The 14,665-nt window shown below is 40.7% G+C and overlaps 1 protein-coding gene across 1 annotated transcript in view; it reads left to right on the top strand.

Annotated features, from left to right (window-relative positions):
- cnksr3 (cnksr family member 3) overlaps positions 1–14,665 on the top strand; it is a 42,096-nt gene extending 27,431 nt beyond the window's left edge. The window contains exons 4-13 of the mRNA XM_086265090.1: positions 834–921; positions 3,553–3,594; positions 5,681–5,800; positions 6,148–6,207; positions 6,366–6,434; positions 7,329–7,478; positions 10,636–10,766; positions 10,862–11,046; positions 12,725–12,811; positions 13,657–14,665. Of these exons, the coding sequence (XP_086121216.1) occupies positions 834–921; positions 3,553–3,594; positions 5,681–5,800; positions 6,148–6,207; positions 6,366–6,434; positions 7,329–7,478; positions 10,636–10,766; positions 10,862–11,046; positions 12,725–12,811; positions 13,657–13,961 (1,237 nt within the window). The 3' untranslated portion in view covers positions 13,962–14,665. The remainder of the gene's footprint in view (positions 1–833; positions 922–3,552; positions 3,595–5,680; positions 5,801–6,147; positions 6,208–6,365; positions 6,435–7,328; positions 7,479–10,635; positions 10,767–10,861; positions 11,047–12,724; positions 12,812–13,656) is intronic.

Genomic DNA, 14,665 nt, shown 5'->3' with positions numbered 1-14,665 from the left:
AACCGCGATCTCGTAAAAAGCATAAAAATAAAACTGGATACCATGATGTCACAGTTGATGTTTTCATCCAGGCTTTCTTTTGAATTTGTAAATTTAACTGTACTTGCATAATTGCTCACACAACACTTTCACTAACATGGCATTTGTTTTTATTAACGTGTCAGTCAGAAGTTCACTCATAACGTGCAGCTCAGTGCACAACTTTGTTCCTTCTAAAATAGCGGTTGTACTCTCCCCTCCGTTCTGATTATTTTAGTATCGTGTTTCCTCGCAGCGCTGCTCCAGTTTACTGCATCGCCGCTTTGACTGCTTCAGCTTTTTTGCAGCTTGTATCAGCTTGAAACACATTCCAGCTTGGCTGCAGCAGCTGGAAACAAACATGGATGCCCCATAATGCACCTGACATCTGAAGTGTGTCAGCTCGCTCACCCAGAAACACCTGGGGCCACTTTTTATTCAGTCTCCATCCAGTTATCTCATCCAAAAAATTTTCATACTCGATATGTTTGGGTTGGAACAGCTATTATGATCTGAAGTTAATGAAAACTTACAGAAAGTCAAATTTTCATTAATTTCTTTGATGTTCTGTCCTTTTTTAAAATGTGTTTTAAAGTGTTCAGCATTGCATGCTGTTTTTTTTCACTGTTTTTCACTTGCTTACCATTGGCTGTTCATGGCCGATCAGTGTGAAGCAGTAAAAGATCAGAGGTAGTGTATAAAGAGACCGAATAGTCTGTGGCCCTGCTCGTATTTTGAATCCGTTTTAAAACACAGCCCTGTTGTCTGCCAGCACTGACATGATTCTATAATTTTAGTTTCTCTCTTCTTGCTAGGACTCCTCTGTCGAGTGCCAATGACTTCACCTCAACCAAAGGCAAGATCATCCAGCTGTGTTTGGAGCTCACCTCCACCGTCCAGAAGGTCAGTGACGCTCAGACGCCGCTCTGTGTTTTCTTCAGTGTTTCTGTGCTTTCCTGAGTGATTAACAGATCCACTCTTGGAAATACAATCTCCACATGAGACCTTAAAAGAGAAACAGATCTCTGATGTTTTCTGTGTGCAGCAGCTTGTCATAAAGACACATCAGAGAGGAAGGAGGTCATGAACTAAAATGTTTATTTTCTGGATCTGTTGTTGTTGGTGGTGATGATCATGAAGAAGCTCCAGATAACTACTGTATACATGAGCACAGTCATTTTGATGGCATATCTCCTTCCGATAGCTGAGATCCTTACATGTTTCATACTTTAGAAACTTTGAGATTATTACTAAAATGTAAATGAAAGCACAAGATGTGGAACTTCAACAAAACCAGTTCATGGAGAGTGGGAAATGTCAAGTACGTGTCCTGAATACATTTTAAAAGTTTTACATTTATAATTAAGAAGCATCCCAATTCTGTGAAGACGTATATTCATGCACCATCCTAAAATGCTGCTGCCCAAAGAACATGTCATCTAAGCAGTTTTACGCTCCTTAAGGGACAGAGTAAGCTATAGACTGTATTTAAAAGATGGACATACCCCTGATGTCAGCTTTTGAACACATTTTGAAGCCTCAGTTTTCATATTTTGGTAGTCCACTTTACTGGAGCCAGAAGTGACCATTTGGTTGAGGTAGTGGAGCTAAGTTATCAGCTAATGCTAGCTGGCTTGATTATAAAACCTGCGAATTTCTCTTAATTTCAATGTCTTTACCACACAGAGGAATAATATTTGTCAGAAAGTTGCATTAAAATGCTCTAAAAGCACTGACAGCAAAAACATAGTTGGGAAGTTTAGCTGAGGTGAAGCCTAACAAACGGAGACTGGCTACAACCACTCACGTGCTTTTCACCCGTCATTTAAAGTGACAGGCCCCTAATTATACACAAGCATAAACTATTAAGAGACTTTTTAAAAAATTCCCTCACTGTACAGTTACCATGAGGAGGGGAATTAGCGTCACAGAACAGTTTGTTTCACATCTCCTTCTCAGCTATCAGTTATCCCATAAAGAAAAGTGAAAAAAATCAGGTTTTCTCAGCTCTGTTAATGCTAAATCCACAGCTTAAGGATCTATTCTATACAAAGTCTTGTGCAACCAAGCATAAAGTCATGAATCAGTGATGAATTGTATGTAACCCTTTACATCGTTGCAGAGTCTACCTGAGGCAGTCGTGCTGTCACACGACAAAATATGAGGGAACTAATTGTGTGAGAAGTTCAAACATGATGCATATTAATGCAGCTGAGACGTACAGACATGTTTTATGCAACGGCAGAATACTTCAGCTGCAAATCAGCCAGACGTTTCATTAGTTTAGAACTTTATAATTTCCTTTAGGGACGGCAAAAGTTTGTTTCAGAGCTTCACATTTTGCAATAAGCTGGATTTCTCTTCATTTATTGAAGTATTCAGAAGCGGATGTGCACTTGGAAGTTTTCTGCAGCGTGCCACCTCCCTGCATGTGTCTGCAGAGCCTTCTGAGGCGTCGCCCTGCTGCGCTGTCATGCAATCATCCTGTCAGCGTGTTTACGGGGAACTGTTATTTCTCCGACCGCAGCAGGAATCCTCTCGGTGTCTCTGGGAGGCGTTCACCGTCCCTGCCTCCTGGTTTCACTCTCCTGTAGGCTGTCATTTCTCAAATATTTGTTTTGCCGCTGATTCCCTTTCTCCTTTCCTGTGTTGGTTTGCCACACTCACAGTTCTGGCTTCTGAATGGAAAACCTGCCAAATTTGATATGAGCAAGTTCTCCTTTTCCCCAGATGTGAAAATGCTCCACTGCATCTGTTTTCTGAAACAAAAAACTTCTTTAACCATCAAGATGAAAATATTCTGTCTGCTGTACAGTAACACGATATTAGCCTGAAAGTTCTTTCCAAATACAGAACAACATAAAAATAAATTTACTGTCGTCATGACTTTTAATTCTCTTCCATAACTAACTGTAAAGGTATGACTGTCAAGGCGAGACCCCATACAAAACACAGCTGTAGTTGTTTGGCACCAGAATGTTGTGTGGAAAAAGTCTTATTTAGCAAATGATTAAAAAATTACAATATTAGAAAATTGATCAGAAAACAGTAAGAATAGGAGTTAAAGAAGAGGAGGTGAAGCATTGATTGATTGCCATCACTGAATGACATTGTATGGAGATTTTGTTTGATATCAGATTTTACAAATTCAGTCTTCTAACGTGAAATATTACCAAGGACATCCAGACTTCAGATCTGTGTTCATGAACTTCTCGTCCATCCTGACACCTAATTCAATTTAGTGTGAACAGTATTTGCTTTTGAAGCAATACTAAATTGGGTCACATAGTTTAATCATGTGACTCTGTTTTCCTTACCAGCATGGGTAATTTCCCAACTCTTATCAGTTGTTTTTGTGTCATATGCCACTTCAAAATAAAAGCATACAATTAAAAAAAACCAAAGGCAGGGGCTGCCTTGTTTCTCTGATATTTTTTTGTTTTTTGTTTTCTCTCACAGTGATGATAATAAAGCAGATGTTGGACAGATGTTTGTGAGATCTCTTAGTCTCTGTGTTTATGTCTGTAATTCCAGGACTGCACAGTTTATGAGATGGAGGAAAAGATTCTGGAAGTGGTGAGTGCTGCTTTTGCTTTTCTTTCCTCTGTTCGAACATAGGTGTGTGTGTGTGTGTGTGTGTGTGTGTGTGTGTTCGGCTCAGGCACATCCACTTCCTGTCTTAGATAAGACTTCCTGTTGTTTCAGGATTCACACTTGGATGAAGTTCAGTCACTTTCCTTCTCATAGCCAGTTTGTCATGTGACCTCTTTTTATACAGTAGCACTGCTGTACTGTTACAGCGGTGGATGTTCATTTTACACATGCACGTTGTTTAAATTCATGTGGTCAGAGGATATTTGATATGTAAGTAATCAGAGTTTTCTTACACAGGAAAAGCGCTTTGAGTCTACTTTTTCTGTACTCGTCACATCTATAAGACGTTAACTTGGGCAAACTTGGCTTATAGTGACAAGTGGACAGAAAAGCTTCAGCTTACAGTAAACAGAACGTGGCTGGAAATGGACCTGATGTTTAATGTACACACTGTTTTAATCCTCATGGAGACAGATGGGCGAGTATAATGTGAATAAAAGTGTCTTTCATGAACTAAAGATTTAGTCCTAAAAACTGCTGAAGTATAACATTGGTTTTGCATTATTTTTTTAGTAATATTTCCAGTACTTTATGGGATAAATATCTATGAAGCAAATTTACTTTGTCTTTGTAAGGGGAGCAATAAAGTCACCATATTTGAAAAAAACAAACAGCAGGAAGCTGACCAGCTATATCCCCAGAGGAGCATGTTTTCCTGGTTTACTTGTAATTTCCTGCTGGTTTGTGTTTTCCTGGTCAGCTCTCTGCTTCCCATGAGCTCGGGCTCGGTGCTGCGCTCCAGGCCTGGGTGTCTGGTCATTTGTGATGATAATATGAGGCTGTTCTCGTTCTGCAGAGGCATCAAGCTCTTCTCCCGTACAACAAAACCAAGCACCGTCCCCACGTCCGTATTTGGAGCTTTTATTTGATGCTTTTCCAACTCCTGTTGCATCTGTTGTTTTCTTTCCCTTTTCCACTGAAAGGTCAGAGGTTTGGATCAGGCAGATTTGGTGCAGGAGGCGATTCAGCATTTCAGACTAAATTTAGAGCACTTTATAGTCATCATGAGAGATGTAAGCTAAGACCACCATGCTGCCAATGGCTTTCTGTCTTGAATCATGTTTTATTCTTTATTCGAGAGAAAACGCACGACAAAAAGTACCTTGTTTCGTTTTCAGTCCAACGATATTACACAAGCTATAAAACACTAAAATGTAACCACAAGACAAGTCATAAAATCAAATATGCAGTTGATGTCGTTTAAAATGTAACCGTGAAACTCAAGCAGTGTACAAGCTGGTGTGTAGAGTTTGATTCCAGAAGGTTAGCAGTCAGAAATGTATTATTTTATTATTTATATAATTAGACATTGTTGCATATGGTCAAAACAGTATTTGCAGTTCAAGGATCAGAAATGCCACTTAAAAAATGGTAACCAATAATTTTCTCGATTAGATCATGGAAACAAGATAATTATTGTCAAGTCTTTCAACTGTGAAATCCAAACCAGCACATTTATTCTTACATGTGCATGTTTGTTCTACAGCAGGGTAGGGTTTAACCAACAACAGCAATATGAAAAACTAGTGTTAAATAAGGCAACACAGACTTTAACTCATATTTACACAAACCAGTCAGGTGCATAGTCACCACCTCGGGCCCATTTTGAGGATGGAAAGGCCCAGGTGTATAAATCGCAAACCTACATAGATACGCACCTACATAATGAATGACACCTTTACAAAATCAATGTAAACCACGTATATGCATAATTATAAACCGCTAATTATACAAAATAACAATGTTTTCCCTGGCATTTTTTAATAACTACCAGGTGGGTGACACCTGTGGTTTCAAAAAGGCTTCCAGTTTTATAAAAGTGTATAAAATCTGAATCAGACTCTTATATCTTTTGAAATAATTTTTGGGGTTACAGTATGGGACAGAAGAGTGAGCAGTGTAATAACACACTGTAATACAATTGTTGCCTGATAACTGGGTGAACACTTGCATGTATCCATCCATTGGACAAGCTGAACCTATTTGTATATATTTTCTTGTTTTTCAGTCCCGAGCGCTCAACAGCATCTGTGAGAAAACTGTCCAAGCGACTTCTGACCCCGCAAAAAGGGAAATGTCCTGTTTGGAGGAGGTTCACATCACCAATGTCAAGCCTGGGGAGGGACTGGTGAGGATTTTCTTTTAAAGGGCATAGAATAAAAAAATAAAATACACAAATGGGACAGAAATGATCATTTCCCTGTTGGGCTATGTCAGCGGGACGCCGCTGTCCGATAAGTACTGACTGCTGTAAAAAGAAAAACCCACAATATGACCCCACTTCCCCTCAGAATCATTAACAGGTATTTTAGTGCTATGCCATGAACCACAACCAGCGTTGAATCAAAAACAGAAACAGATGTAGGTCCAGAAAGGAAAACCCCATCGCCACCGCTGCAGCGAGGAATTACAGAGGAACTGTGGGAGGTGTATTTATGCAGAAGATCCATGTTTAAGTTCTGTTTTATCTTTCAGGGGATTTACATCAAATCCACCTACGACGGGCTTCACGTCATCACGGGAACAACAGAGAACGTGAGTGAGCCTCTGGGTCTTCTTCGCCGCTCATGTGCCATTTATAGACTTAAAAAATCTCTCCTGAAAGTCTTCATCACTACCAGAGATCATGGAAACATGCAGTCAATGAAATGTTAGTCTGTTAAACTCTGCGCTTCTCTTTGTGTGCTGTTCAGTCTCCGGCAGATAAAACCCAGAGGATTCACGCTGGAGATGAAGTCATTCAGGTCAACAAACAGACAGTGGTGAGTCGAATAGCCACAAGTTTCTCATCATTTTGGGAAATGGCCTTAGTCATTTTCTTAGATGGAGAGATCCCACACACGTCTGCGAGGCAGGACGTAGCTTCAACACTTGACTGTAGTGTCAAGTACCTGAGGATTCTCAGGTATTAGTTGTATAACAATCTTCTTGGATGACACGTGAAACATGTTCACAAACTTCACAAAGTCCAGCTGTCTCTTTTTTTTTTTTTTTTTTTTTTTTTTCAAGCGACAAGTTGTATCTTCTTTATTTTGTCTTATGTATAAACTGAAGTGTTGCGACTTTTCAGTATGCAGGACTTTTTCCTTTCTGTCATATATTTAGTGCTACAACAGTGAACACTAATGTTAAACGTGGCCTTGTGAAATAAAAGGTCAGACTTCAGACTGCTCTGAACCATTTCAGATAGGCGAAGAAAACACAAGCTCCACCCACCTACAGTTCAGATATGCTTATTTTTAGCAGGAGCAGCCAATCAGAAGGAAGTTGGCTTTAACATGTTTTTCACTAATGAAGATATCACAATATTTATTAAATGTACATACTCCAAATAATTATTAGTGAGATTTATAGATTTTACAATCATGCAAATGCATTGATCTTAATAAAATATTTATTATCATGTAAGTGTAAATGTGATGTGAATTACATGAAACTGACTGTAAGCCAATAACAGCTTGTTTCAGACAGTACTAAACCAAGGCCAAGTATAAGAGTTGGATCCGTTTCCGCAGGTTTCATAACAGTTCACAGCTCACAGTACGTGAAATGCTTCATTAAACGCTGACGTTCAGGGTCGTGAAGTTTAAGGTCTTTCCTCATGCTAGCGCTCTCTAGAGGCTGCAATTCTCTGACTTTTGCTCTGGTTGGTCCAGGTGGGCTGGCAGCTAAAGCACCTGGTGGGGAAGTTGAGGGCGGAGTCTGGAGGTGTTGTCTTGATGCTGAAGAAGAGGCCCTCTGGACCATCTGCCAGCTTCGCACCGGCTCCACTGAAAAACCTGCGCTGGAGGCCGCCGCTTGTGCAGGTGAGCCGCCGCTTGTATTGTGCTGAAGTGCTTCTCAGCAAAATAAACGACTAACACCAGGGACTGTCTCCTCCTTTTCATCCTTCCTGATGGAGGCCCTCTGTGGTGGCAGATTGTTCTCCTGTCGTGGAGAGGTCAAATGATGTGGGAAATCCCAAGCTGGAGTAGAAATGGACAAGTACTTGTGTTGCAGTTTTTCTACCTTTTTTATCCACAAGTTCCACATAATTTGATGAAACCAAAAACATGATGACTGCACAATAAAAATGAGGAATTCAGGCCTAAAGTTCTGTGTAAAATGCAACGCTTGAACATGATCTGGAGTCTTTTTGTTTTCTAATGTATTCTCGCTTCTCTTTTTCGCTGTAACATGAGCTCAGTATTCGGACTTCCCAAAATGAATCTGAAATGCAGATTAACAGTCCTAACAGCCCCCGTCTCAGGAGCGTTTATTTGTGTGCTTGTATGGACGAAAAGAGAATTTTCATCAGTGAAAAACTTCGCAGCAGAATTGAGCAGGTAGTCTGTATATCCTGAAATCTCAAATTCGCTACATTACCTGTGTTTTTTCTTACACACAAACATTTTTGTGAACTCAGTCACTGAGAAACTGAAGGTTTTATTTCCCCATCCACAGATAAATCAGTGTTTGGCGTAACACGTACTCAAACCTGTTTGCTTCTCTCTTGCTTTCCTGATGCACAACAGAATTTTAAAACATCAAAATTCACAATGAAGCTTTTATGATTCACTTTCCTGTTTTTGTCGTCAGGATTGAAACAGTGACACAAATTCACCCAATAAAACTGACTGATTATAATCCAGCCTTTACTTGTTAACACACTTCTCTTCACTGTAAAACAAAGAAGTCGTCCTTGTTAAGATTTTTTTTTTGTTCTTCTGATATTAAAACATGCAAACATGTTCTTGTAAACCTCTAAAATTAAACAATGAGCTTGTAAAGGGCAAATCTTAAAGATACAACATTTTCTGAACATTTGACCTTGAAGAAGAGCTCAACATAACATGATATTTAGAATCACCATATCATTTCTTACATCTTTATATGTTGACAATACAAACAATGGCATTAAGAAACATAGTTTGAAATAGCTCTACATAACTTTATTGACACTTTGGCCTTCAGATTCATCTACTGGCCCTGAAAAAGAAGTGAGGAGAGGTTCTTTTTCCTGGTTCAAACTGGACATTTGGGAGTGATTGTATTTTCGATTTTAGAGAAGTCAAAGTTTTTCCTGTGGGGGGGGAAAAAGAAAGAAAGAAAAAGCACGAGTGTACAAAGTTCTGGTTAATAACGGTAAATGTGGAAGGATAATGGATTCTTTCTGCAGAATTTCCAGGTGAGGCGTAGTTGACGCAGGTCCTGAACCTGCAGCAGCTGTAGTGTTGTGACAGACGTCACTGCATGAAAGTGAAGCAGACTGTGTCGGTAAGAAAATCAAGCTGCACGTGGTGGTTTTCAGTCTTTGTCGTAGCTTTGAGGTTTTGATTCGAGCAGAAAACGCAGCAGCCGCTCAGTCTACAGCTCCTCTGAGATGAGCGGGTGAAACAATGGAGCCCTTCTTCCCTTTTCCTGAAAAAAAGGAAGATAGGAAAAACTCTGCGTTGATGTCAGATCTGCGGTGGCTGACTCACACTTTAGTTCACAATGTGACAATCCTGCATTCACCAAACCACCTTCAGGGGTTTTGTGCTGACAGGGGTCCAGGATGTGTGTGTTTAGGGGAGATAGGAATCCAGAAAGGCGCTGGGTAGCTCAGCTGATGAGCTCAGGCTCTAATCTCAGTCTTTCAAAACAGATCTGAGATCTCTTATCTCATCGTCACTCCCACCATTCACTTCAAAGGTTACGCCACCTGCACTTACATTTGTTTATCTTTTGTTTTGTGAAGTGGGAACAATGACAAGCCTGAAACTATTAGAATGAGTAATAATAAGTTAGCTCAGTCAGCTTGGTGTTAAAAACAGATGACTGAATCAAGTAGCAAAGACCGGGGTCACTAATGGAACCTCTTATTCTTATTTCGTGAGACAAGAGCTCCACCACTGGAGCCACACCCACCCAGGTGAACTCATCTGTCAGTGTTGGGGAATTAAGGTCATAAACTGAGTTGACATGACAAACAAGTTGTCCCAAAAACTGCATTGCTGTGTTTTAAACGTCCGTGTTTTATGCAAGAAAGTGAGAAACTGCAGCAGGACGTCAGCTGTTTGCTTGTTTATGAAACAACTTTGTCTGTTTTATTTTTTTCTTTGTGTCTTAATGACTTTAAACACTGAATTAATAAATCTGCTGTTTAAATAAGGAAAAAAGTAAACTTTTGCTAGTTTTAGCTGTACATGAGTTCTAGGGTTTTTTGTTTGATCAAAGGGCTTTAGAAAAATGTCTTGCTCCTTATTTAAACACTCCTAGGCATTTAAATGTTGGCAGTTATATTGAAGCATCTTACTGGGTCTTTACATATTTCAAAACTGATTCATCACATTTGCTTCGTAAACATCAGGTATACTGCAGCAATCCTGAGGTTGACTGAATAAGATAAGACAAGATAAAGATAAGACTTTATTGATCCCACAACGGGGAAATTTTTGCATCACCTCAGCTCAGGTACAGATATCAGAAGGAAATACAAATAGTACAATCAATGAAATGAACTTAACGATGAAATGAGCCCTTTTAAGGGAAGTGTATGTGTGTGTAAATGGGTGTAAAAGTGGTAATGAAACCACTCAGTTTCTGCTTGTTTTGGTCTTTCGTTGGATTTTTCACAATTGGGAGCATTCACAGTATCGCCAGACTGGATTAAGTCTGGCATGGTTAAAAGTGGCTGCATTGAAACGTCCTTTAAACGTGTTTTTCAAAGTGCAGGTGAAACAGAAAACGAGCTGAATGAAGTTCCTGTGTTTGTGAGAACTTGAAAGTGAGGAAGGAAACAGAAAAGCCTCCTCTGAGCTGGAACGACTTTCGCTTTTGTTTGACGATAAACGCAGTTCACAAAGTCATCGTCTGTTGTGTGCTGAGACACAGAAGCAACCAAAAACACAGATTAGAAGAGACAAACCAAACGTGTTAGTTACATGTGATTCTTTTGTTTCCTTTATTAAAGGGCTTAAATTTGTCTTTTTTCTTTATTAGACCTCTCAGGGAGCGCCAAGTCTCTATAAATCACGAGAGTCAGAAACCTCAGATGCTCCTGGAAAGAGAGGGAAGACGACCATCTTGGATTTGTATATCCCTCCTCCCCCAGAAGCGCCATATGTCCCGCTGTAAGTACCTCACTCAAGCTTCAGTATTTCAGAATCATCTTTATTTATTTTCTTTTTTATGCCTGTAATGCTGAGTTTCCTGCTCCTTGTGGCAGAGATGGGAACACAAGCGTATTTGCAGGTGTGAAAATGCGTCCCAAGTCTCCAAACTCGCATCTGGATGCAGACGTGCGGCAGCGGCGCTACACTGTAGCAGAGGAAAACCGGACGTCTGTCGTCCCTCCACCTGAATCCAGTCATCCTATCCCAGTTCGCCTCAGGCAGCGCTCCTCCTCACGCTGTAAGGACACAAAGGCTCTTAACCTTACTCTAGAGCAGGGGTGGGCAACTCCAGGCCTCGAGGGCCGGTGTCCTGCAGGTTTTGTATAATGTGTATGTGTTAGTCCCCATAGGGAAATAGTTCCTCTGCATTTAACCCATTCACCCAGTGAAGCAGTGCAGCGCCCGGGGAGCAGTGTGTGGGGACGGTACCTTGCTCAGGGGTACCTCAGGGTAGCCGTTCAGTGGAGTCGAACCCCCGACCTTCCGATCATGGGGCCACCACTCTACCTACTGAGCTATCCCTGCCCTTTTAGATCTCACCCTGGGTAAACACACCTGAATCAAATGATTAGTTAATTACCAGGCCTCCAGAGAACTACGAGACATGTTGTAGAGGTAATTTAGCCATTTGAATAAGCTGTGTTGGATCAAGGACACATCTAAAACCTGCAGGACACCAGCCCTCAAGGCCTTGAGTTGCCCACCACTGCTCTAGAGCTTAGTCTAACAATGAAAACAAAGCTCAAACTATACTTTGAATAAGAAGGAAAAAGTTTAGTCCTGTCCCAGTGTTTTATATCCAGACTAAGTTTATAGGCTGAGTGATTCCATGCCCAAGGGTCAAAATATGAAGCGACAGCCAGCAGCCAGTCATCACAGCACAAAGAAAAAATAAGAGCACCACAATGAGGGGAAAAACATGTGGGTTATGATGAGTTATACAACACTTACAGTACCACAGGAAATGAAAGCACATAAAACCACAATCAACTGTTTTTTTTTAGTTGTTGTTTTTGGTTTTTTTTGCTTGATGCATAGACTGTTCTCACACATGCACAGCAGCCCTGAACTTTTGTCAGAGGCTCACTTTAACCTCACAATCCTTTAACCTCCTGAGACCCAAACTCTTTCATGGCATGCGTTTTTAATTTGTCTTTGCTATTTGGGCTGATTGGGACCTGACGAACGTAAAAACAAAGAATTCCCTAAAAAGTTTTTTTTTTTTTACCTGATTTTTGTTTCTGAGAAAATGAGATCCACATAAGAGGACAATCATTTTACATTTCGATAGAACAGTGGCAGTATAAGAGACTAGACTAAAATATAATGTCCACACATGAGGTTAACCTGACAGTTCTGTAGTTCAGTCCCTGTGATTTCATGTGAGAGAATAGCAGATCAGATGATGTCATGTGTCTGGACCAATCTAGCCCCATCAAACCAAACAAAGCGTTTCTACTAATAAGACTGTGTATCCTCAGAGAGCTTCTGTTGACTTTAAGGCTTGATTTCATGAACAGTAATTCCTCCCTGCTGAGTTTGGAGCCGTTTTGTTCTGGTTTTGGTTGGAAACACTGGGATATAGTGCCACCTTTGTCTCTGGAGTCACCACAAAGCAACCTGAATGCATTGTATTATATTTTGAAGCTTTACTGGGTCATAGTAATCAAGGACACCTTAAGCCAGGAGTGGTTCTTTGGGGATTTAAAGATGAATCATTGATTTAGAAAACAGCCTGATTCTCCCAAGAAGAAAAAACCCCAAAAACATTTCTGTTAGACTGACTGCAGCTAGCTGTTTATGGGCCATATTGGTTTGTGCTCTAATATCTGGCTAAGTGTCAGCCTGAGGTGGAAGTAGAGGAGTAGTGTCTCTGAGATGGAGCTGATGTTTTGCTCTTTCTGGACTCTTCGCAGGTAAACCCAGACCCATCTCCATGCCTGTGGAGGCATTTTCAGGCGTGTCTGACCGGCTCTCCAGGCCCAGTACTCAGGGAAGGAAAGGTAAGTCCCACCTGTCCAGCTGGACCAGACGCAGTGAGCGCCAGTAATCTGACAGTTATCAGTAATAGCCATCTGTCCAACTCATTAAAAGGCAAGGACAGACTGTAGCAGGGATGGGCTGCGTGCTTTGAATTTTTACCTGGTTAATCATTAACCCCGAAAGCTGCCACTGCATCTGCGCGACTCATTTCATACTCTGCTCAGTCTGAGCGTTAGAGCACTTCACCTTGACGAGCACGGTGCATGTTGGCAGTTTGTCCAAGATAACAGGCAGTTAATGAACGGTTAAATAAAGACACGTGAAGAAGTGGACTGTTTTCCACTGACGGCAAACACGAAGCCGACAAAAGAGCGAAGTTTACACACTGCTGCATGAACCTGTGAGGTTTAAAGTGGAGTCATCCTTAGAAGTTCAGCGTCGAATTTATTTCTAAAAATATTCTTTTTTTTTTTTCTTTTTTTTTTTTGCTTTGTTTGCATTATTACTTTTCTTTTAAATGAACAATTGAAACATGAAACGTCAGTTATGTCCAGATTTATCTCAACTGTTTCTTTAAAAAGACTTGCTTACTTGCTTTGACCTGCAACTTAACAAGTCAACTGTTACTTTTAGCTGTTTTGTACGATTCAACAGGGAGGATGGAAGGATAGAAGCTCGTTTAGGGAGGAGGACTTGCTTATTATGTCTTTTCACTCACATGTAAATCCAGTATGTAGGACTACCTCCTTTCTTCTTCGGTACAAGGTTGTCGTAATTAGGAACATGAAAGCCGTCATTTAAAGGTCTCGCAGCTAAAATGAAACAAGCCGAATAATTAAATAATTAACCTGTTGTCTTCTAACAGGTAAGGACGTCCTGCACATGTATCGGAGTAATGAGGGCATTAGCACTATCACGGAGGAGGAGCCGTGTTTCCCTCTGCCGTACCGAGGTCACCCATCTGTACGTGGCGTCGACCATATCAGGGGCAGCCAGTGCTACATTAACGCCAACCTGCACAACACAGCCACCATACCTTACCAGGAAGTGGGGTCCAAAAAGGCTTCTGCCTCCACTTCTGCCGCTGTCTCTCCCACTAAGGGTGTAAACAAACAGTCCACGTCGCTGCTCGGCGGCTGGCTGGCTCGACTCAAACTGCTCAGTCACTGAGGAGGAAAAGCTCAGTTTGAATTTTATTAGATGAGACAATTATTCTCACCTGGTTTCTGGAAGAGTTTTTAATATTCTGCTTTTAAATATCCATTTAAGTTTCACGGTCCTGATAAAAGGCAATGCAGTACATCATTTTATAGTTCTGGATAAAAACAGCAGATCGTGGACTGTTGGAGTTAACCGAACATGTTAAGATGGTGAGGAATTCATCTCAAAATCTAGCACCACAGCAAGGAAAAAAACTAATCCGGCATAGTGCTTTCCACTTAATGAACCTGATACTGGAATCTACTGATCGCTCATTTTCTGTTTGATTTATCAGTCATGGAAAATTTGAAGATTTTAAAGTCGTCAAGGAACCTTTGACAACACCAAGCTGAAAACAAGCCCCACCCGGGGGGAAAAAAACACTGCAACTGTTACAGTTTTTATATATATATTTTTAATCATAAAGGAAAGTTACATCTCAGAGTTAGTTTTAAAATTGCTGCTATCATTTAGCAGAATTATCTGCAGATGTATGGATGCTTGAAGGATTGGTTTGCTGCAACATTCCAGCTTCCATGTTTTCCCTTTGGCCTGTAGTGCTGTAAATTCATCCAGATACCTATATATATTTTTTTGCCTTCTGGTCTATGTTACAGACCTAAATGTCACCTGTGTTGTGGCCCAGTTACTCTAAAAAGACCTCTGCAAACCTC

The sequence above is a fragment of the Aulonocara sp. 'chitande type north' Nkhata Bay genome, linkage group LG15 (assembly GCF_057382095.1).
Source record: "Aulonocara sp. 'chitande type north' Nkhata Bay isolate Kocher_YH1m ecotype deep benthic linkage group LG15, A_spYH_male_GT1.1, whole genome shotgun sequence".
NCBI lineage: Eukaryota > Metazoa > Chordata > Actinopteri > Cichliformes > Cichlidae > Aulonocara > Aulonocara sp. 'chitande type north' Nkhata Bay.
Note: the sequence above shows the minus strand (reverse complement) of the source record. Positions and strands in the feature narration are given on the sequence as shown.